The sequence below is a fragment of the Festucalex cinctus genome, chromosome 14, assembly GCF_051991245.1.
Source record: "Festucalex cinctus isolate MCC-2025b chromosome 14, RoL_Fcin_1.0, whole genome shotgun sequence".
NCBI classification, from domain to species: Eukaryota; Metazoa; Chordata; class Actinopteri; order Syngnathiformes; family Syngnathidae; genus Festucalex; species Festucalex cinctus.
The window spans coordinates 7,868,837-7,892,520 of record NC_135424.1 but is presented as its reverse complement, the minus strand read 5'-3'; the positions used below and the strand labels follow the sequence as shown (position 1 = coordinate 7,892,520).

At 41.6% G+C, this 23,684-nt stretch overlaps 1 protein-coding gene across 2 annotated transcripts in view; it reads left to right on the top strand.

Moving 5' to 3' along the window:
* Positions 1–23,684, top strand: part of meis1b (Meis homeobox 1 b) — a 201,667-nt gene that overhangs the window by 126,449 nt on the left and 51,534 nt on the right. For both annotated transcript variants that reach the window (XM_077494845.1, XM_077494844.1), the window contains one exon: positions 5,159–5,270. In XM_077494845.1, the coding sequence (XP_077350971.1) occupies positions 5,159–5,270 (112 nt within the window). The remainder of the gene's footprint in view (positions 1–5,158; positions 5,271–23,684) is intronic.

Sequence of the window (23,684 nt, the reverse complement as noted above, 5' to 3'; positions counted from 1 at the left end):
ATTTATTTCGTCCATATTTAATTACATTTTAGTACTTTGACTTTTTCTGTATATTTTTTTTATATATATGTATTTTGGAGCCTTTATGAATAAATTTAATTGAATTCATTTCATTTTTTTTTTTATCGTATTCGCTACATGGGCACGCCTGAAGTATTCCTTGTTTTTTGGGGGAGGGAGGATTTAGCTTTGTATGTGTGTGCAGGGCGTGTGTGCGTGCCCTTTGCGGTCAAGGTGCGTATGCTTTTGTTAAATATCAGCAGCAGTGTGTTTATATACAGTATGTGCATGTGTACAAAACTTTCCTCCACTGAATCGAAAAGAGAAACGATTCTGTTGTACTGTATTTGCCAATGGGCGTGTGTGTGTGATCTCAGCATTAATTGCGCGTCAGATCAGCGCTCGCATCTAAGGGCGTCCTGTGTAATTATAAATAACCACCTTCGTCCTCGCAGAGATGCCATCCAGTCCCCTGTCTCAACCCCCCCCCCCCCTTTTTTTTTCTCCCATGGGGCCTGGGCGGCAACCTCCCAGCAGGCACTGCACTCTTTTGTTCAATTACAGCAAATGCACAACTTTGCCTCCCGACACTCCATCCTCCGTGTTCTAATTATATTTTCAAATTAAAACACAAAGAACTTGCACGCACCGCTCTCTCGCATGCGCGATTAGCACGTCTGCCTCGCAGGCCTGACGTTCAGGTTCGAATCTTTAGTGCTCTGCTTTTCTTGCGCTTTCCAAAAGCAGGAATGTTCATATCATCAAAGAGGGAAGTCAACCTTAAATATTTCTTGACAATGTTTTATGTGACCTCGCTAGACTCAACATGACATTCTGATTAATATTATATTAGTGGAATATGAGTTATGCAGAAAAATCCAGCTGTTTTTATCCATTTCAGGGGGCGGCCATTTTGCCACTTGTCTATCGCCTGAAGATGACATCACAGTTGCTCAGGTCTCAGGTAACAACCAATCACAGATCAGCTTCAGAAAACAAGTGAACTGAGCTGAGCTGTGATTGGTTCTTACCTGAGCAAGTGTGATGTCATTTTCACTCGACAGCAAGTGGCAAAATGGCCACCTTATGTTATTGTTTAAAAAAAACTGCTGGATTTTACTGCTTAAATAAATAAAATTACTTAAATACTGTATTAAATCCAAGTAAAACCCCTTGTTATTTGGTCAATTTTGCCGAAAACGCAGTGTCAGCATAGTATTTTAGGAATATTTGCCCGCCGGATGGCCGTCCGCATGATAACGGCTTTTAACTCATATTCTACTAACACATTATTAACCAGAATGCCATATTTAGACTAGTGGGGCTGCGTCGAACATATTATGTCAAAAAGTTTGTTGGGGGTTGACGTCCTCTTTAAAAACTTTAAATTGTCCAAATTTGTCAATGCTTGTTTGTGCACATCTGTACCATGTGCCGAATCTCTAGCTAACAGCCAATCAGAGTGGATGTGCAGCTAACTAGTCAAACTAGCAGACTTGGGCATTTTATTTTGTTTTATTTTTTTATTTATTATTTTGAAATGTGTGTTTAAGGAGGACGCAAGCTGGCGTTGAACATGGCATGTTGTTTATAAGGCGGAGATGAAGGTAGAAAAATATTTTAAAGGCAGAAATAAAGATTGTGAGGTGTTTATAGTGGAATTAAAGACAAAGCTGTTATGTTTAAAGCAGAAATAAAAGTTGAGAGGTATGTTTTTAAGGTGGAAACTGGAAATGAAGAGGGGGAGGAGTTTTTAAGATGGAAATAAAGATAACACTTTGTGGTAAAAGAAAAATGAGCTAAATGTTAAATAAGTTGTCTCCCACACTCTGTAAAAATAGCAAGCGCACAAGTGAGAAGATGGAAGTTATTAATAATATATTTTTCCTAATGCTCTCAGTCACACAACTGTAAAATTGAGTTAACCGCCATATAATAGGAAAGTAAAATTACTCAATTTTTAAGACATTTTTTTTGCAGCGTCCTTGATAAATTAAAGCATATTATACTCATCAGCTGGGACAAAAAAAAAAAAAAACTGGGGGTGTGGTCATGTACTACCTGGCACCCAAAGATCGTTTATCATTCATTTTAGAGGGACTTTCATCATCATGGACTCATTTTGGGGGAAACGGCATCTCGTGTAAGCGCACATATAATCAATCATCCTATAGCCAGCTGACATCAACCCGGGCCACCAATGTGTTGAATTTGCCGCATCCATCTTGAATATTGTCCTTTTGTTCCCCGGTTTTAACACTCTCAAACTGTCTCCAGTTGTGCGGCATAAAAGGAAGACAGATTGAAACCAGTCGGTTTTCTTTTTTTCCTCCCCCTTTTTTTTTTTTTTTTAATATCCCGCCCCTCTTCCAACCCTTTCGTCCTCAACCAGGTCTTCCATCACTCACTTTGTCATATCAGGGCCGAAAGCAAAGAACTCGGCTCGGTTTTGGCTCTCACAGGTGGCGCGTTGCTTCTACTGTGCGTGAGGGATGCCGTGATAGCGCCCGTTTGAAGTCTCGTCATCCCTTTCAGAAGCGGAATAAGAGGTAACATCTGGTTCGGTTGCAGTGCGAGGCAGCCGCATTGGAGAAGGCATTTGTGTGCGTCTGTGTACTGATACACATCTGCAGTGCGCACACAGTGTGTGTGTACGTGTCTGAAAATAACACGGTCAATGAGAGGTTCCCCCCCGAGTTCACTCACACTTTGGCAGCGTATGCATCAAACGTTCGCTTCAGTTTTGTCACAAATAGTTCTGGGTCTGTTTGAGGAGGACTTCCTCGCTTCTGGTCTGGCTCTGAGGGCTACTTCTATACCGCAGAAACCTTTCTTCCCCTTTTTGGGTTTTTGAAAAGTTTTGGACCGAAGACAAGAAAAAGGATTCATGCAGGCTTGCGGAGGCTGGAAACATTTTAACACGGGTTATAGAATGTGACGTATGTTAGTAATGTGGGTCCGCTGCACGCTTTCGTGAATGTGCACTTTTGTCCCTTTCACGTCGAGATTTGATGCCATGTTCAGAGACGTCACAGTAGAACAGTTTTTGTCGTTTTTGGGTTTAATCAGATGCATGCTAATTTGTGACAGGTTTGCTGAATCATTCACTGCCTTTGATAAGTATACTTATAAATTGTAGTTTTTAGAGCGGGGATAAATGGGAGAGAATCTGACTATGCTCCACTGTAAATGTCAAACTTGGAAACAACTTTACTGATGCCCAACCACCGGTAGATGACATCATTGCCCCATTTTATATGGAAAAAAAACCCACATAGGTCCATAGGAGAAATGGCTGTATTTTGGCAAAGCTACATTTTCCTACTGTCAATTATAAAAGAACGGGACAAGGCAAAAAGTAGGGAGTCTATTCTGTCATTTGTTATAGTTATTGAATTTAATATCGTGTGGGTATTGAAAATTTTGAAATTTTCTAAAATGGCTGGCAGTGAATGAAGTGTGAGTGAGCCACTTTGCGAGTTATATGAGGGTGAGCAGACTTTTGCAACCATATTATCTCAGTAGTTTATTTGTTCTTTTCCTCCTCTAATTATTTTTTTTCAATTGTGTTGTACAGGAAATAGGCAACATTAATGACGTTTCGTTTTTGCTCTTATTGTGCGAGTGTTGTCATAACTAGCGCAACATGGATGCGAGTTTCGTTCGCCCGCCAATGGCGTTTTGCATTGTGTTAGCATTAAGCTAGCAGTTTATTAAATATACAACGTGCTTATGATACTACCTTCGAAGCTGAAGCAGAAGCTCAGAAGAATGAATGTCTTTTAACAGGCAGTGTGAAAGTAGCTTTTGAAAGAGAAGCGTTAAGTACCAACGTTTTGCTAGTGTTGTACGCTAATACTTGTTAGCGCACATTTCATCCATTTTGACATTTAATGGCGTCTCTTTCACACTTTTTACACGTCTAAAGGGCCGTATTTCTCGACGCAGCTCTCGCGCGGCGCCGTACATATTTGAGCGTATTTCTTTGTGGATGACATCACTTTCGCTGGTTGCTCGCTGTTGTGCTTGTTGTCATCTGCTTGCAGTTTGTCCCAAATGGAGACAGACGTGGATCGCATGCTTCACAAAGCTGGGAACTCATGCAACATGTTGACTCTTTTTTTTTTTTTCCTTACTTTTCTTTTTTCTCAGCCCTCATTCCATATGATGGTGTCATGCACACTCGCTTGTGCCTGCATGCCCTTATATGAGTACGCTGCTTGCCCTGTATGCAGAAAAAAGGCATGACAGCACTCTTAAATAGAGCGGAAACCTTCACCAAGGCTGAGTGACAATGACACATAGTGTTTTGTGTTGTTTGATTTCAACATGCTCATTAATTCTGGTGCAAGTCGGACCGCCGCTTATCATATTTTACTGTGTTGCATGTGTAAAGGGAAAAAAAAAAAAAGTCTCCTGTCCTTCTCATTTACAGCCTAGTCTATTTTTTTTTAAATATTGAATGAAATGATCATTTAATCCATGAATTAGTCCATGACTTTTGGTTTACACCACTCCAGTCCAGAAGGTGGCAGTAGTGTGTATTTGTAAACGCATTTTTTTTTTCCTGTTGATAAAAGTACGGAGAAAAATTTTAAAATGAAGTGTTGAAAACATTTTTGTATGAATAAATAATAGAGTAAATATTAAATAAATTTAATATAAATAACTAGTATTAGTGTAATAATAATAATAACAATAATAATAATAAGCATCATCAATTAAATGAATAAAAGTAGAAAAATATTATTAAATGATAAAGTAAAAAAAATAAAATAAAATAAAAAGTATCAAATCGATCATGTGGTTGTTCCACTCCAATCCTGTAGGAGGTGGTCATGTTTTTTGTAAGCATTCATTTTTCTTTTAAATTAATAAGTGTAGATTAAACCTTAAGTAGATACCAGTTTATTTTATTGTCCTTGCAAAATTAAATCAAGATTAAAATCAACTACCGTAATAAATGATAAGGAAATAACATTAAGTGTTTTTTGGAATGATAAAACTAATGATTAAATAAGTTGATATTTCCAGTTATGATAAAAACATAATGGAAAATGTGCTTTGTACCCACCTTGTGAACCACATCCACATCAAAATTGAACCCCTCAACTCCGTCAAGTCCAATAAAGTGGTCCGTTTTCTGTTTGTTTTGCAGACGTCGTGGAACCGAGACCACGACGACACGGCGTCCACGCGCTCCGGGGGCACGCCGGGCCCGTCCAGCGGCGGCCACACGTCACATAGCGGCGACAACAGCAGCGAGCAAGGTAAGGGCGGCCGCTCTGTTGCATCTGGCGCTCGCCGCGTTGCATCAGCCGCATCAAGGTCAGCCGGACGGGCGGGCGGGCGTTTGGGCTTGCAGGCTCTTTGCAAGAGTTGCTGCTCAGAAAGCCTTACGGACCCCCGACACCTTCTTAAAGCGACAGTAGCCTGTTGAGTGACTACAGAAGGTTGTGTGCTTGAGCCTTCTGGTAGCCTTCTGTTTTTTTTTTGTCTTTTACATGCAAAATAGTGATTTGCACAGTCTGTTATGCTCCAGTAGCCATGTTCTTGACCCTGCTCAATCTCTTCTGAAATATAACATTGTAGTGTTAGAAAATGCATGGCTGAAAAGACAAAGACACATAATACTAATGTTAGCTTAGCCTGCTGTATTATACTCCATAGTCTCCAGGTTGTTGCAGTACTCCAGTTTATTACAGCCCTCAATCTCCTTACAATTTTACAATAGCAGAACGGTCACATGTTCTTGTGGTGTCTGCCCAAATATTACAAACATGCCTTAGTGCTGGATGCTCAAAGAATACGAGTATGTTCCATTGTCTCTAATTGGCTGCCATGGTCTGGTTTCTTAATGCCCGCAATCTCCTCTGTTAGAAAATTTAGCTAGCCAAAAAGTAAACTCACACACACGAAGTGGCAGGATTGTGCTCCATAGTCTCCACATTGCTGCCATAGTCTGGTTTATTGCTGCCCTCAGTCTCCACTTGATTGTAAAATTGCCGCAGCTTTCTAACATTTGATGATTCAGAAATATCAAGCATAAACACACATGCTCACGTGCCTTAGTTCTCGATTTCGAGTGGTATTGTACTTCATAAGCTCCACTTTGCTGCCACTGCCCTCATTCTCATCTTGAAGATACATTTTCAGTATTGTTGTAAGATTTGAAGATTTATCCATCTCGAAATGACAAAAATAATTACACCCCAACACTTGCTTAGCTTGTTGCTCCATCTGAGCGCTGCATGTTGTAGAATTATACTCCACAGTCTCTCCTTTTCTGTAGCGCTCCACTTCCCTTGTCCCCTCAGTCTTCTTACAAATAAAAATGATGAGTCATTGTAGCATTTGAGGATACAGAAACAACAACACACTTGCTAACTTTCTATTGTTTTGGATACTGTTGCATCATACTCCGCAGTCTCCACTTGGATGCAGTGCTCCATGTTGTGTATATATAGCTAGTGACCTTAATGGCAGGGCAGTTGAATGAATAGCTCCATGACAGTGTCAATCAAAACATTGCTATCGATTCCACAGCAGTTATTCGAGTAGCTAGGTGTACCTAATGAAATGGCCGCTACAGTATAGCGCTACAGTAGACAGGGGGGAAAAAAAAGCAAATTCATATATTATTAAAGATGAGTTTGCAGCGTTGCCAGTGGCAGGGAGTAGACGCCGCCGCCACCATCATGGCTTCCGCTCCAATGAGTGGACATTTTGTGTGCGCGTGTGTGTGTGTTAGCAACACATATAGTGTCATTGTTGTTATTCCTGGTCGCAGACTTGTTTGGAGAAAGACCGTCTTCCTCCCGTTTGTGTACTTTGTTGGCTTTGCTGTATGAATGTGGACAAAAATCTACACTTAAAGAAAATAATGTGGAAAGGGAAAACATTAGGTTGACACTATCAATATTTTTAGAACCAATTATTCTATTGATTGTTCGATGGACTAATTAAGTAATCTGATAGATTTGGTATCATTTTCTGTTGTGATACGGACACCGAAAAATGATCAAATATTATGACGGATTTCGGCGTATCTTAATGTGAAATTGGCTGTTTTTCTTCAGTTATTGCACAATTGCTGTATCACGATATGGCCAATATTGTCAGAAAAGTTAAGGCCATAGATTATGATGATGATGATGATGATGATGATGATGATGATTATTATGGTATGAATGTTGAAATGTTACTTTTTAAAAGCAGGGGAAAAAGGCAGACATGTTGATGTTTGATATCATCTTCTGCTGGGTTACTGTCGCGATACACCCACATCAGATATCGATATTGTTACCGACCATTTATTTTTTCATGAAACAATAAGCAACTGTTTTTTTATTTTGTTTCGTTTAGATCACACGATGGCCGTATCATGATACTGTCGATATATAACGGTATTTGGAAAATACAATTCCGACATGGAGTTAGTATCAATGTACATATATTTTGTATGAATAGTACTGTTGTGTTTATAGTGTTCCAACCTTTTCCTCCATGCTACATCAAGTAATCATGACGTAGAGGAACTTCATAAGCTCGTGGTGGGCCGCTGTCCAAATATTTTTGGCCCTCTGGCGTGTCTTTCAATTATGGAATTATAGCATATTCCTAAACATCCTTCCACTTTCCAGCTTCTAATCATATACTCGGCTATATTTGCTGCGTTTTCATGCTAAATTCTGCACACTGTTGTGGTTCTGCGGCGTGAGGCGTTCAGGCTCCCTCGTGCTTTTCGTAAGTGACTTGAAAAGCCTCAACGTGCAATATCATAATTGTCATTTTAAAAAATCTGAATGCATTCTGTCTTTATTTTTGTATGTACAGTTTACAGGAGGCGTGTACTTATCATGCAATAACGTGATTATTTCTTCCTTAATTGGGTTAGAGGCTGTTAACATGTGCCTAGCGTCGTCTATTGTCTCGACAGGGTTCATGTTGCATATGTTATTGGGACACGGGTGGTGTGTATTACACACACATATACACATTCAGGGACAAGAGTAAGTACCGGAGGCCATGTTGGAGGCGTTTCAGTATTTATGTGGGTTAAGAGCGCTCGCTCGCTCGCCACCGCCGCCGCGTCATATTTGCCTCTGTCAGTCACTCTGTAATCCCGCTAAGCTGGTTTTTTATCTGTTTGTGGCCTCCCCCCTCCTCACCCCAAACTCTTTCATCTCCCACCTACTCTCCCGTGTCTCGCTTTCATTTCGCCGCCGATTGTTGGGCCTCCCACTCGCTCCCCGAAACGCCGCCTTTTGTTTATCTTCACCTCACAACTTTCTCCCTCCTCCTCACATTTGCTTCACATCTCCTCCTTCCTCTTGTTGTTGTTTTCGCTCTTGATTTCTTCTCTTCCTTCTACTCCTCCGCCTCTGATTGAGTTCTCCCTGACCTTTTCCCTCTCCCACCTTTCTCGTCCCCCCTCTCACCCCCCGCTTCCTCCCGAGGAAGATGTCGGCTGCCCGAGTGCTTCCAGCGTTTTTTTTTGTTTTTTTTCTTCCCCTCCATGAACGCCTCACTGGACACTGGTGGAAACATCCTCCACCTCTCTGGTGCCGGGATACACGGCTGGGACGGACAGAAATAAGCTCACATGCAAACCCACCTTAGCCTGTCAGATTGTGCTCCACAGTCTCCACTTAGCTGCAGTAGCCCTGTTTCTGATTGCCCTCAGTCTCCTTTTGATTTTTACCGTTAGAAGGTACATGGCAAGAGATGACAGAAAGTGAATACGGTTTACCTGGCTAACCTGTCGGCATTTTACTCCACAGTGTCCACTTTGCTGTAGTCGCCTGATTTCTTGCTGCCCCAAGTCTTCTTTTGCCTAGCAAATTGTCACAAGAATGTAATAATTGAGGATACACTCATAAAAAGGACAAGAATCAACACGCATGCACGCTTGGCCTAGCACTTGATGCTGCATGGCTAAGCTCCTCAGTCTCATTTTTATTCCAGTAGCCCATTTTTTTTTCTTCTTTTGCTGCCCCCTGTCTCCTATTGATTATGAAATTGTCACATTATTCCAACATTTGCAGACAATAGCTAGGAATGACAGAAATAAACACACATTCTATCTGGTCATTGCAGGATTAGGCTCCATAGTCTCCGTTTTGCTGCAGTAGCCAGTTTTGTTTTGTTTTTGTGCACTCAAGCCATTATAGCTTTTGAAGATGATGATGAAAATAAACAAATGTGCCAACAATGCGTAACGCTGGATGCTGCATGATTATGCTCCACAGTCTCAGTTTTCATGCAGTCGCCCGGTTTCTTGCCCCAGTTTCGAGTTTACGAATACACTGCTAGAAATGACAAAAATAAGCACACATGCTAACATAGCTTAGCAATGGACACTGCATGATTATGCTCCGCAGTCTCTACTTTGCTGCAGTAGTTCTGTTTCTGGCTGTCCTCAGTCTCCTATTGATTTTAACATGGCGTCATTAGAACAGAGATGTCAAAAGTGAAAATGTTAGCTTACTGTTCTGTTTTACACCCTGCAGTCCCCACCTTGCCCGGTTTCTTGGTATCCTCAGTCTTTTATGGATTCTTAAATTCCCTTTCGGTGCTTTTCGGGCATATAGGGGCTCCCCAGAAAGGCCATTGACGGGATTCTCGGGCCCTAACAAGGAGGCTTAGCCGCACTCTTTCGCCTTGAGTGTCACACCCTCAGCCTCGCACGCTCGAGCGTAACAGCGAGCCTCGCAGGGAGCTGTTTGCCTTGGCTCGGGCCCGCGCTCTCCTCTTTTACAAATGCTGTGGGTAATTGGTGATACATATCTAATACGGCCAGTCATCGCCTCGCTCCCTGGATGCTTCTGACAGGCGGCGGAGGCGGGAGGAGGGAAGAAGGAAAGCTGTGTGGCGTTCCAAAGAAGAGAGCAAACACTCGGCGGTGTGTTCTTGTGTTTCCTCGTCGCACGCCAAGCAAGAAGGAGCACTTTATTCCCTCCGCGGGGCCGCCGACGTGATCTGATTTGAACGTTCTTAACATGTCATACGAGTGTAAAAAGGAGTTAATATTAGTGTTGCCAAAATAAAATCCAAAGAAAAAGTAAAAGCCACAAGCACGGTAATCATTTGATACTCATGATGGAAGATTGACATTCTGTAATGTACCACTTCAAAGGCATTCGATGCATTGACAAATAGGCAAGTAGTAATGGTGTCAAGGAACTGAGCACTTTATTCCCTCCACCCTCTCGTGTTTGAGCCGTTAGCTTTGACTCACGCTCGTGGCTGCCCAACAAAGGGGGACCGCGGCGGCTAGCTACCAAACAGCTGGGCTAATATTAAGGGACTAATTAACGCCACCGTCGCTGCTGCTGCCGGCGAGGAGGGGGAAAAAAAAGAAGGCGCTTTGGAGACGCTCCCTTTTAATGACATGTGCCAAACAAATGTGGGGTTTCTTTCAGTACGTATATGCCGATGGAATCCAGTGAAAGAAGTGAGGGGGGAAAAAAATGGCACTGGTAGGCTTGTGGTCAAGGCATAAACACCCGAGCTGGGAATGCGGCGTGGGAGCCACAAAAAAAAAAAAAAATAGTGGCTCTCCTAATTGCTCACAGCGAGACGGCGGCGGTGCCGTGTGTAAAAAGCCTCGTTAAAGTTGGGATTTTATATAAAGTCACATTAGCAGGTTTGCGCTTACGCACGTCTTGCTTTGGCCACTTCAAAGCGGGGAAAAACACGCCGCATTGAACACGTCACGAAAGAGAAAAATATAGACTTCTCCCACTATATTCTAGTTCAACATTCGCACTCTAGTGGATACGGGGATAGGGACCGGGTTCGTCTGTTTAAAAGTGATGGACATTGAAATACATTAGGTTGGGGAGTTACTTATTTATTTACTTATTTATTTATTTATGTGATTTAAAAAAAAATCACAAAAAGTCAGAACAAAATGAGAAAAAACAACCCCCCAAAATACTAAAAAAAAAAATTAAAAAAATAAAAATCAATGAAAATAGTTGAAAATAGTTTTAAAAGAATAATAATAACACTATTATTTTTTTAAAACTATTTTCAAATCTGTGGTACAGAACATTGTATAGCGCATTTTTTTTGCTCTGATATATTAGGTCGATATTAGCACTTTCAAAATCAGCCGATCAGGCCCCCCCCCCCTTACACGCCATAATATATGATACCATAACACAAAGATAATGACATTCAACCCCACCATCCCCATCAAAACTTTGCCCCCTCATTGATCCGGCCGGCCTATTTTGGATCCATACCCTCTAACCTCCGCCAAGGTCGGATTGAGCTCGTCCAATGGCTCGGCTCAGCATGGCCTCTTCAAAGCAGCCAATTAATGGGTGCCGTTGTCCAGCAGACTGGAAGGGAGAACTGAGAGTCTCTCTCTCTCTCTCTCTCTCTCCCTCCCCGTGGGCCTCGCTCGCTCGCTCACTGTCTCCTCACTTTTGGAATCAAAGCGTGCGGAATTAGCTCCACTTTAACAGGCCATCAGTGTCGAAAGAACACAGGGATCGGTCTTAGCTGGCCGGCACTCAAGCGTAGCTTTGGCGGACCTCCATGCTTCCAATGCAAACATGGCTGCACTTATGGAAGTAACAGTAGATTTTCAGACACAAATAAGCTATTAGAAAGTCTAAATTTGCCTTGGCTCGTGCATTATTACCTCCCTCAAGGAAGTGATGTCATCATGAAACAATGTATCACAATGGCAACAATGTACTGTAAAGTAAAATGATAAATTTTAGAGTCAGTGTGACGTCCCAAAACTGCCTTGAATGTTATCGACTAGATGTAGACCACATTGTACAGGAGGCATGTGTGTGAACGTGCATGGGGATCTAAATTACAATTGTTTGGCTAGGGCGGCGGTCCCGGCAATACTCGTATTTGTATGTGTTTATTTGTCTCTTTAGTGTCCAGTTATGTTAATAGTGGGTTTAAACACGGTCAGATAAAGGCGAATAAGCCATAAACATCTTCTCATGTTTGCGGCGGCATAAACACTTTTGAGGAACCTGCTGGCAGCTAGTAGCGTTGTTTGTATGGAATTTAGTGCATGGCAAACTCTGTTTATGAGCTCACCTGGTGAAGTAAACCACTTTACAACTTCTCTGTCAACAGTGGCAAATGATAAACACTATTAAATATTTGATATGGCGAGCAGCGCAATAAAGGCGAGCCACTACACGGGAATGTGGGAATATGTGCAGAGGGTGTACCTAATCATTTGTCCAGTGAGCGTGTATGGATGTGAAGCAGCTGGTGATGACTTTTCACATGATGGCGCGGTTGTAAAAGTGAGGTGAAAAAGAGGAACAGGGGGGTCAGGTTCTCACGTGGAGGGTTTGCCAGACAATCAGACGCGTATGTTCAGAATCGCATCAGCATCGCTGGGATATGCCTACTTTCTGTTCATCCAGCCTCTCCAGTCTGCATTCGTTATGGCTGAGTCACCAAATGATGAGAAACAGCTGTCAGTACAATCAAGTGTAGTTGGACATTACGGAAAACTACAACCACCATGATAATAATAACAGCCAGCCAGAATTTTTGCATTAATACCCCTGTGACCGAGTGTATCACAACTCGGTATGTTTTTAAAGCATTCATTTGAATCTTGTTTATGCACTTTTTTTTCTTATGAATTAAAGTACATACATACATATATTTTACAGTATTAACTACATTTATTTTATTTATTTGAAGAAATAAAAATACATCCTTAATTTTTAAGCATGTATTTGTATATGAATAAATAAGCAATCATGATTTGTATTTGTTAAAAAAAATGTTAAAAACATGGAAATAAATACATTTAATTACATTTTAATAGTATTGTGCTACATTTTAATAGTATTGTAATAAAAACATTGAAATTAACACAGTGATTTTTTTCCATATATCGTTTTAATGAATTATTTAAAAATGTAATAACAAAAATTAACATAAAACAACACGACAAAAATAGAAAATTTGTATGTAAGTGTATATATTGTATTTATTTAAAAATATGTTCCAATTGGCACACAGGTAACTACCGGAATTATCTATGATGTATTGGTTAAAGTGAGAGCTGGGAAAAAAAGTTGGCAAACTCAGTTGAGCCGATCACAAAAATTAGTCGACACAAAAATTTACAATTGACTGTAATTTATATAAATATTTGTCTTTTTTTTTTTTTTTTTTTTTTTTTTTTTTTTTTACAAAATATGCTTTTAATGTATTTTTACTTAAGATAAAAGAAAAAAAATGTTCAGATCTATTTTTAAGTATTTATTTAAATGAATGCAATTTTATTATTAATTATTTTTATTTTTATCTTTAGTTTCCATGTTGCAATTTTGGGCCCACTAACGATGTACGCACATTCTCGCTCGTTTGTTTACAGGAAGCGCTCTTCTTTAATTTGAGAGTACCGATCCTATATCTAATTGCTGGTGTTTTGCTCAAAGATACTATTTACACACAGCAGAGTTCAACGCGCAGCAAAGCTCATTGTGGAATGGGACCTTTTCCAAAAGTGTCGCGCAAAGACTCAATTCTTTTATTTCAGATTTTGGTGCACACCATAATTAGTGTGCTTCTTTGGCCAAATGACTGAGTGCGAATCCTTTGATTTTACGAATATAGATATGACACGGTTCAAATGTGGTATCATGTCCAAGTGAAAAGGTTAACGTGGAGCTCGCACCCGTGGGAACGTTGGAGTGTCACAGAATGACAGTACGGCAAGCGCAGAGACAACAAAGGAAGCTGCTATGGAAGACGAAGTGTGAAGTCAATCTGTATAAAACAAAATATTAACACCAAAATGCTCACGCAAATAAACGCTTGTTAGCTTAATGCTAATGTTATAGAAGTATGAAAGTTGTAGTTTTGATATGGTGTCAATATGACCCCACCCAAAGGTCCAAACAGTCATGGTCTCATTGATGGACTGTGTGCTTTGTCTCAATACTTTTTGTCCACATTTGCACGGAATGCCTCTTGCCTCACACACACTTGCACAAATGTTTATTTAGCCGTTTGATGAAGAGATTAGCGCCATCATCATCCTACGCTCTTAAGCCAGCCAGGGGGGGTCCATGTTGAGGAAATCCAGGATTTCCTGACACGCGGGGGTCTCGGATGGCAAAACTGCGACAATTGCGAGACACTCGCACGCCTCCTGATGACCGGCCATGTCATGTCCTGGTAAAAGTTGGTGAAGAAACAGGAAGTGGGGGTGCCAGCTTGGCTCTTCTTCTTCTATTGTTGTTGTTGTTTATTATTAGGCCCGTCACAGTGGTCTGGCTTAGAGCTACAAACAGCAAAGTGCTAATTTTAGCCTCCAAAGAGGATGATGAGGATAAATAGCCTGCTGCCTACCACTGTGCCATATGCTCTGCTCCCTATTATATTGTCTCACGGATATTTGCACCTCCTCCCTGACACCAACGTACTCACTCATACTGTATAGGACTATATAATAAGTTTATCTACATACAGTATAGAGCAGTTCAACCACAGGATCTAGCTCAGAACTGGGACCCTTTAGATGACAATTGTGTGTTCGGCTGACATGAACTGTCGTCTAAATTTAGTTCTGTGGTCATATCCCAGGGTCATAAAAAGACACCGTTAGGGGGGTCAAATGCCTTTGGTGCAGGATCAGCCTCAAGAACAAGTAAACGTTTTTGGTACTTTAGGTGAACATGTAGCTATAAAAGAAATGCACTTTTCAGTTGCTCGTTACAGAGTTGTCAAATTCCAGGAAATTTTACGCAGTGGTAGTAGTACCAGTATTTGGCCCTAACAAGGCTTCATGCTGCAGAACCCACCACCACCAAGTTATTGGGCCTCTCAAAAGTACTTCAGTCCTTGCAGTAGCTTCTTTTGGCATAGATAAGTTAGCCTAGAACTAAACTTACAGAATAGTTTCTGTTGTCCACATTAGGCATGGGCTGGTTATCGGTTTAATGATATATCGTGGTTTAGCTCACAGAGTCACCTGGATCTCTTGAAAGTACTACACCCTAGAGTTACTTCTAACCTGTTGTGTAAACAGACAATGGTACTCCCAATGGTCTTTGTTCCAGGGTTAAATTTATACAGTTCAAATAACATTTGAAATGGTTTAAACTTTTTTTTTTTTTTTGGTACTTTGGTAAACTTTCAGTCAGAACAGTCTGCCCCAAAGGTACCTGGACCATAGCCCTACCAGGGTCATCTGAATTATCTTCAAACTAAGTTTACACAATAGTCCTCACGGTCCTTGGTGGTCCTTGGAAAGTTGTGTTGAAAATACCTTCTATGTTGCACGTAAACTGGCTCAAAGAAGAATTTTCCAAAAGTGGCATCGAGGCGTTTGTTTCCCTTTCATCCGCTATCGCTTCCAGCTGCAAGGTAACACCCCCCGTTGCCCCCCCATCTGTAATCTCCTGCAACTTACTTGATATTCACACTTGTAAATGTGAGCCTGCAGTGGAATAGAGATGAGCACTCTCTCTCTTTCTCTCTCTCGCCCTCTCTCTCCCTGCATTATTCTCTCACATGCTCGCCCTCAAATTGAAATAATTCAATTTATGGACACAGTTCCAGACCTCCCCGGCTAAGACCATTATGCACGGACCCCCCCTCGCCCGGCCGCCCCTCCCCTCTTTTTCCAACAAAAGAACGGGAGAATTTACCAGCGGGCTCTCCAAAACGACACCCACGCAAAGCCAATTTCATGCCAGCCCAGAAGACCCGCGAGAGGCGCCATTTTAGCCCCCCCCTCCACTCCCGTTTCCCCGCAGGATTGTTTTTATCATCCGATGTGGGTCGATAGCGCTTTAAATTTTATTCTTATGGATTATTTTATCACCTCGCTCCGCCACACAGCGAGGGTTCCTGCTATGATGTCGCCGGTTTGATCCCCTCAATAATCACCTGATGTTTTCTACTCACTCAAGAAAAAACTGACACTTAAAGGTGGAACGATGGTGCCTGCTCTCATGGGAATTTAGTAGGATTTTCTTCCAAAAGGGCAAAAAATTGGATTTTTTTTTCCCCCTACCAAAATGGAGGCTGTAATTGGCCTGCATTTGGGTTAAACAGTGCTTGGTAAATATGAATAGGTAGATTTATGAAATTCGCATAGATAAAAAAAAAAAAAGTCAGAAATTATGTTTCTTTTAAATCTGCAACAAAATATTTCAGAGTCCAGAAAAAAAAATGTTGCAAAAATATACATTTTAGAAAGTGGATACGTTTTTGCACATTGACCTATTCAAATATTTTAATTATAAATTTTAGATTTAAAATTTATATTTTAAATTGAAAAATAATTACAAATAATAAAAAATGGTATTGAAATGTATTTTATTCATATAATTAAAAAAAGTTGAATATTTATGTATACACTTCTAATATTAACTGGCAGCCAATATATGCTATTTCAAAATTTGACTGATTTACAGAGTGAAAATTGTCACAAAAAAGATATTCTTCAAAAAATTACAGTGGACCACTGCATACTCGAAGTTTCAACTCTGCAAAAAAAAATAAAAAAATCCTTCAATAATTTGATATTTTGGGGTTTTGTTTTTTTTAATGGAAAAAAAATGTATGAAATAAAATATTATATTAAATCTAAATATCCATCCATTTTCTTGACCACTTACTCCTCACAAGGGTCTCAGGGGGTGCTGGAGCCTATCCCAGCTGGCTTTGGCCAGTAGGCGGGTTACACCCTGGACTGGTTGCCAGCCAATCGCAGTAATTCTAAATATATGTATTTATAAATTATTTACTGTTAATATAAATGGGATTTTAATAATTGGTTGGGCGTAACACCCTCCATAAATAAAGTTTGTTTGATTGATATTTGAAAAACCCAAATATGAACCTCATATACCTTGTTTAATGCTTCAGTTTTCAGTCCAATTTCCTAAATGGTCATTTTGAAAGCGGCATCCAGGATGCTCGGTGCTAATGGCGAGCAGTGTGTGCGTATCAGCATGGCCGAAGCTTGACCCGAGGCTGACCCTCAACAAACATGGACCCCCCCTGCCCCACTCCATCCAACACACCCTCACCCTCCTCACCTTCCATTACCTCCCTTAAGGCCTACTCCCCTCCCCTTGTGCTCCCTTTGACATGGATAGCAGCTTTCGAGCTTTAAGTGGGAGATAAAGACCTGAGTGAGTTGCGTGTTTAGAGGAAAGCCAGGGCCAGATAACAAATACCTGCAGGTAAACACACAGGAGGGTGGTAGTGGTGGTGGGGGGCCGCAGGGGTGTCTTGGGGGTCTTGTTTTGTTTGTGTGTTTGCAAAGCAACACGAGGCAGGCCACTTGTGGCTTGTGATACACACATTAGAACGTAACCCGATCATCCGCTGCTGCTGCGAGTCAGTGAAACTCAAAGAGATAAGAGATGCTCACCTGAGATGACCTCTTAACACAAACACTCACACACTCACACGACACACACACGGGTGAGGGTCATCCTATTACAGGAAGTCACCCCGCCACCTCCAGGAAGTGACTCCACAGGGCCAATCGGGGGGTCATATCACTTGGTCCACATGTAGGAAGTTGGCTTGTAAAAAGCCAGCTCACTTCCTGTTCCTTGTTGAGGCCACGTATGGGTGAAGGGACTTGATCGGAAAAAGTGTTCAGGACTTGTTTTGGCTCCAGAACGAGATTGCGACAATAATGGTCTTTAGGAAGTTTGTAGGTCTCGAGTAAAGTTCTTGTGGATTATATGCCACCTAAAGTGCCAGGAAACCTTTTGGTTTTAATTATTGGAGTTCCCCGAACTAAAAAACTCCAAAGGTAGATCACTACCCTCAAAGCAGGGTCTTCTTGAACTTATATTTATGCAAAGTTCCAAAAACAATGGTCCTTCAAAAGTTCCAAGATCATATGTAGAAATACCACTTAAGGGTCCTGGAACTTTTATTTCTCGGCACTTGAAGGTCTTGGAATTAAAAAGGCTCCAATCAGATCTGTCCAGAGCTTCACATTTCACTGAAAGGTTCCAGGACTTCCTGGTTTCTGTGGTTCAGAGGCAACCTTAAGTTCTCAGAACTTTTTGGTCTTTGTGCTAAAAAGCGCCAACCAGATTGGGCCAATGCTCCAAAGGTTTTTGGACCTTTCAGAAGTACAAATTCCTACAGAAGTTTCTGAAACATTTAGTTCTTGCACTTAAAGTCTCCTATCAGAGATGTTTTAAGCCCTACAAAGTCTGCCCCAGAGGTTCCTGGACCTCTCAGAATCACTATCCCCTTCTTTCAATTCTGATACATTACCCCAGAACTAAATTAAACATAAGTACTGTGGTTCCAAAAAACAATAGTCCTCCAAAAATTCCTGTTTGTGACTCCACAGTGTCGTTTGCCGCCCACATGGGGGTCATATCGCTCGGTCCACACGCAGGAAGTACGCCCGTAAAACCCCAGCTCACTTCCTGTTTCTCGACGAGTCCTTATCTGGTACGCATGGGGAGACTTGATAGGACTACAAATCCCTCCCGCCTCCCGCCGCATCCTGCGCCCGTCAAGGACCCGCTGACAGCGAGGAGGAAGTTGAAACGTTATATTTAATCCACATACCGCAGCCTCAATGTAAATGAAAAAACATGATGTGAAGCAGCTTAGCAGGTCTGACCTGTTTATCAGTTCCACTTCCCACACTTAACACTCCTATTGCCACTTACTCATAATAACTGCACAATGGAAATACCGACCAGGAATAATCCAAAAAAGTGAACCGGCACGTGCACGCACAATGTAAGAGTTGTAAGGAATGCGATGACGCCTATCGTCAGGCATCTTGTACAATAGAAATAAGTAGAGTGACTACAAATAACGTGGAGTGTACAAAACAGGAAGTAGAAATCTCAGCCAAGTCTGGCACGGTTCTAAAGATGTGGTGTGAAGATGTATTGATGAAATGTGCCTTCTCACGTTCACTCTCACAATTGTTTGGCTGCCTCTTAGATGGCTTTTGACACCTCCAAGCTTCCGAGCAAAGAGTGGCAGATAGAGAGAGGGGAGTTGAATGGAAAAGGGGGGAGGGTTGAGGGGCAGGGGTGGGAGGCCATACAAAAGCCAAGAGCACTTAGCGGCACAATGGCACGGCGGCGGGCCATTTTCCAAAAGTCAGCTGACAAGTCCTTGAATGCGAACACGGGACAAAGATGGAGACCCTTCGGGCTCAACTAAAATAAAGGGGGGAAAAACCGTCCCCCCAATTCGATTTAGTCAAGCGGGCGCTAGAAAAAGATGAGAAAATGAATCACGTGTCTCAAAGGATCAAGGACACAAACTTTCACAGTGCCAGGACGTTTAGGGGGCATCTATCGGCCGAGGTAAAGTTGCGCTGTCACGGGTGATAAAGCAGGATTTTAGCCCCACACCCCTCACCTATCAGATAGATAATAGCAGCTCAGGCTAATAATAGCGCTTCCATTAAGATTATTTAGTCATAACATTTCTTTCTGTGATTATTTGAAGTCATTCAAGCAGTCAAAAGTATTGTTTGCTTACTTGATCATGAAGCATGGCTCGTGACTTTTAATTTCTAGTCGTTCTGAAAACGTTACGTTGGAGTCAGCCAGCCAATCCTCAAACATCTGAGTTCAAAATGCCGCCTCTCGCCTCTCAACTGGAACACGTAAGAGGGAGCACAAAATTACTATTCTGGCCTTCCCGTATTGCAGAGTTTATTTTAAGATTGTGGTATTTATTTTCAAATTGTGGTATTTATTTCGCGCCAAAATCAGACAAGATAGGACTTTACTGCCTTGTACATTTTTTAAAACCTTCTATTTTTAACCTTGTGGATTGCTTCTGGTTGTTTTTTTGTTTTTTTTCTATTGTGCATTTTGGTGTTTATAGTGAATAACTGGTGAAAGAAGTGATCACTTTTATCATAACAAATTTAATTGCCCACATGTGCTCATGTGTGATGAAGCCTCCTGCGTCATTTTTCCTTTTCACTCTGTGGATTATTTCAATTCATCCTGTTTATTTCTGTTGTGCAAGATGGCAGATGGAGAGAGACGCCATCACAGCATATGACCTGACATGTGCCAATGTTTAATGTGTTTTTTTGTTGTTTTTTTACTTTGTGGATTATTTGTAGTTGTTCTGTTTATTGTAGTGGTGATCATTGGCCCTTTTTTTTTTTATTCTGTGGGTGATTTCGTAGTCACTCTGTTTCTATTGTGCAAGTTGATTATCATGAATAACCTACAACAAGAACAATTGCAGTCATATTTGCACATTGAGATTGTAGATTATTTCTGTTATTATTATTATTATTAGTAGTAGTATTATTCCATAGGTATTTCTATTGTGTAAGATGGCTGTTTTCATGAGTAGCTGTTGAGAGTCACATTCACTTTACAGTAGTACATTGTGCACACGGGAAATTTCCTTTGGTTATGGATTATTCCAAGTCATTCTGTTTATTTCTATTTTGCACAATGGCCGCTATCACAGTAACACATAGGCAAGCGAGGGTTACAAAAAAAAAAATAAAAAATCAATAGCTTCACAGCAAAAGTGCTCGACATGAAAGGCTGAATTCATCACCCGACAATTTCATCTTAGCGTGTACCGTCGGCCTCTTTCTCCCGGAAGTAGGAATAAAAGCCAGTGAATGTTTGCGTGTGTAGCCACGTGTGTGTTGGGGTGCATGTGTGTGTGTGTCATAGGTTTAATGTCGTGTCGCTGGCCGGCGCTCGGGGCCGTTTTGCGGCGTGTCAAGGCAGGCCCCTGGTGATGACCCTTTACGGTGGGGGAAAATGGCACCGAGAGAGCAGTCACATTTACGCTGACATTTTTTGCCGTCACCTATGGCGATGTCAACAGGATCCCCTGCCCCCCCCCCCCCCACCCACCACGCAGCACAGATACACACACACTTCGTTGTCAGACAAGAGCCATACATTTGATGCTGTTTTAATCTAAATTCCTTACCAGTTATTATGTCGTCAGTATATACAGAAATAGCGTTGACCTACATTTGGTGATAAAACACACACACGCACACACATCAGCTGACCTTTTGCTACAAGCATAAAAGCTTTCCACTGCCTCCCGTTCATTGTGTGTCCTCGGTCTACTCAAGAGTTGCACTTGTAAACGGAAGTACAATTTGTTGGATCTCTGTGTGAAACAACTGGCAGAATCACATCATCGTTTCTAGTGGCTAATTATTAGTTATGATGATCATATAGTGTTTTGCAAAAGTATTTATTCACCCTTGTTTTTTTGTTTTGTTTTTTCCCCTCCCACATGTTGCTCCAATCGATTGGCCGATTTCCGTGGATAAGTACGTGATTGGCGTGTGTCAATCAATGCCTGTCAATGCTAAACTGAGTTAGCTGGAGAAGCTTCAACATGCAATGAGTTAGCGGGAAAATGCTTCACTTGTGTAAATTAGTGATAGCAAAGCTTAAGTAATGTCAAGTAAAAGAAATGTGTTCATAGAAAAGAATGCCAAACAGGCGGGCGCTACCATTGGACAATTCCTTAAAGCATGTGTACTATATTGTGTCATCAGAAACGTGCAAAAGTACACTCATTATCCACAACAACATGCCTTATATGTGACTCAGCAGCAAAACGAAGTTGACCCCGTTGCACTTTTTTGTCGTGACAACTCCATCTTTTTTTTTGTTTTGTTTGTTTTTATGTTCCGCTATGTGAAGTCTACCCTGGCGGAGGGATGCGATCTGACCGCATTGCGATCCAAAAATAGTGGCGTGGCTCTCTGACGCGGGCAGGAAGGGAAAGTCTAGACGAGCCGCGCCGCCGACTTGTTTTGTCCACAGCGCATGTCATTATGCGCCCGCCGCTGCGCAGTCGGGGTGGGGGGTGGGCGTATTTCTCTCGCCTCTCCTCCATCTACGGAGTGAAAAAAAATGCTTTGGTCACAGAGAGTTTCTTGTGTCTAAGTGTGTGTTGTTTGGAATACTTTTAAGTAGCCATTTTTGGAACTCCGCCCCGTGGAACATCCCGTGAAGAAGAAAAAAATGGCACGGGTGTCTGTTTTTCAGCGCCGTAAAAGGAGAAATGCTTTTGAAAGTGTACCCCTGCTTTGGAATCTCGCAGGAATTCCAGCATGTTCAGAATATTTGGGAGGTGGGCGGGTCCTGGAGGGTCCCCCTGTATGCCCCCAACTCACCACAACCCCCCCCCCCCTTTTAGAGCTTATGAATGGCCTGAATACAATAAGCGGCACTTTTTTTTCTATCCCACCGCTCGCCCCCTTCTTCTTGTGAGCACTGCATAACCCAGTGAGGATTGCTGGGAATGCAGTGTGTCTATGAAGAAGTTTTTTTTTTGTTTCTTTCTGTTGACGTTTCATGTATAAATGCGAATTCCACTTCAGCTCGCGGTCCTAAATATTTTAAACGGCTGTGCACAAAATCGGTGGTGATTCGAATGGGGATTCGAGTGATTTTTTTTTTTTTGAAAATTTTTGCATTATGATCAGAATCCATCCATCCATCCATCCATTTTCTTGACTGCTTATTCCTCACAAGGGTCGCGGGGGGTGCTGGAGCCTATCTCAGCCGGCTTTGGGCAGTAGGCGGGGGACACCCTGGACTGGTTGCCAGCCAATCGCAGCTGACCAGAATGAAATCTCTTAATACTGTGTACTGTGCCTTTAAGGAAGCTCAACGTGTATGACCTAGCTAACTGGTTCCTTTAGCCATAACGTGTATGTAGATAGTGAGCCAGCTAATGAGCTTTAAATCGACTGTTTGGCAGTGGAACACACCTCTGTTGTAAGCCTTCTTCCTATGCAGTCACGTCACGCATGGTTTAAAAAAAAAAAAAAAAAAATATTTTTGACCTAAGGAAAATGTTTCTTAAACTAGATTAGCATTTTGTTTAGCTAGCTTAGCTTTAGGATGTCGCTGATGCCGGTCAGTGTGCAAGATTTATTTTGTACACCAATAGGCACAATAATTGACTTCTTTGGATTCTACCTTTAGCCACAATGTGGAGCAGGCTCCTCGTTAGTATAAGCCACTTTAAACTAAGACTAAAACTTTTTAGGCGTAAAAGCAGCAGACTTTCGCTGTGCTTTCCAGTTCAATGCTTAAGTTAGCTAATAAGTGAATGAAAGGCTTTGTAAAGCTCTTAGGGTACCCACCGTCTGATGTACTCAATACTTTACTATTTTTATCAAAATTGGTTTTTCATCTGTTGAAGGTTTTGTTGTTGTTTTTGTTCAGAAAAGCACAATATGCGAATCGATTAGAATGCCACTCTGCGGCGTTTACATGAATGGTGAGTTGGAGGTTTTTGGAGTGAGTCTGAGCACTAGTATTTTGATTGGAAATTGTTTTAGGATTGGATTTTGTCCATTTCAACAGGGCCCTAAATCACATAAAGTCTAAGTATTTTTCAATGTAGTCTGGATTGTTTAATCGTAAATGATCTTCCATCGATGTTACTGTTATGGTCTGTCGACGTCGACAGGATTTCGACCGTTTCAACACCGGGTTGCATATCCGATCTTTTCCAGATTTGATCGCATATCCTTGCCAAGAAAAAGTCACACATAACTGAAAAGAAAATCCAAGCTGGCTGTGATTTTGCCCCCCTGCGTGAATGTTGCCTCTTGTGAGCAGCACCTGGATTTCAGCCGGGTTTCTTCTCACCTGCTCCACAAGAGTGTAGCGCGTCTCCCGTGTGGAACACGA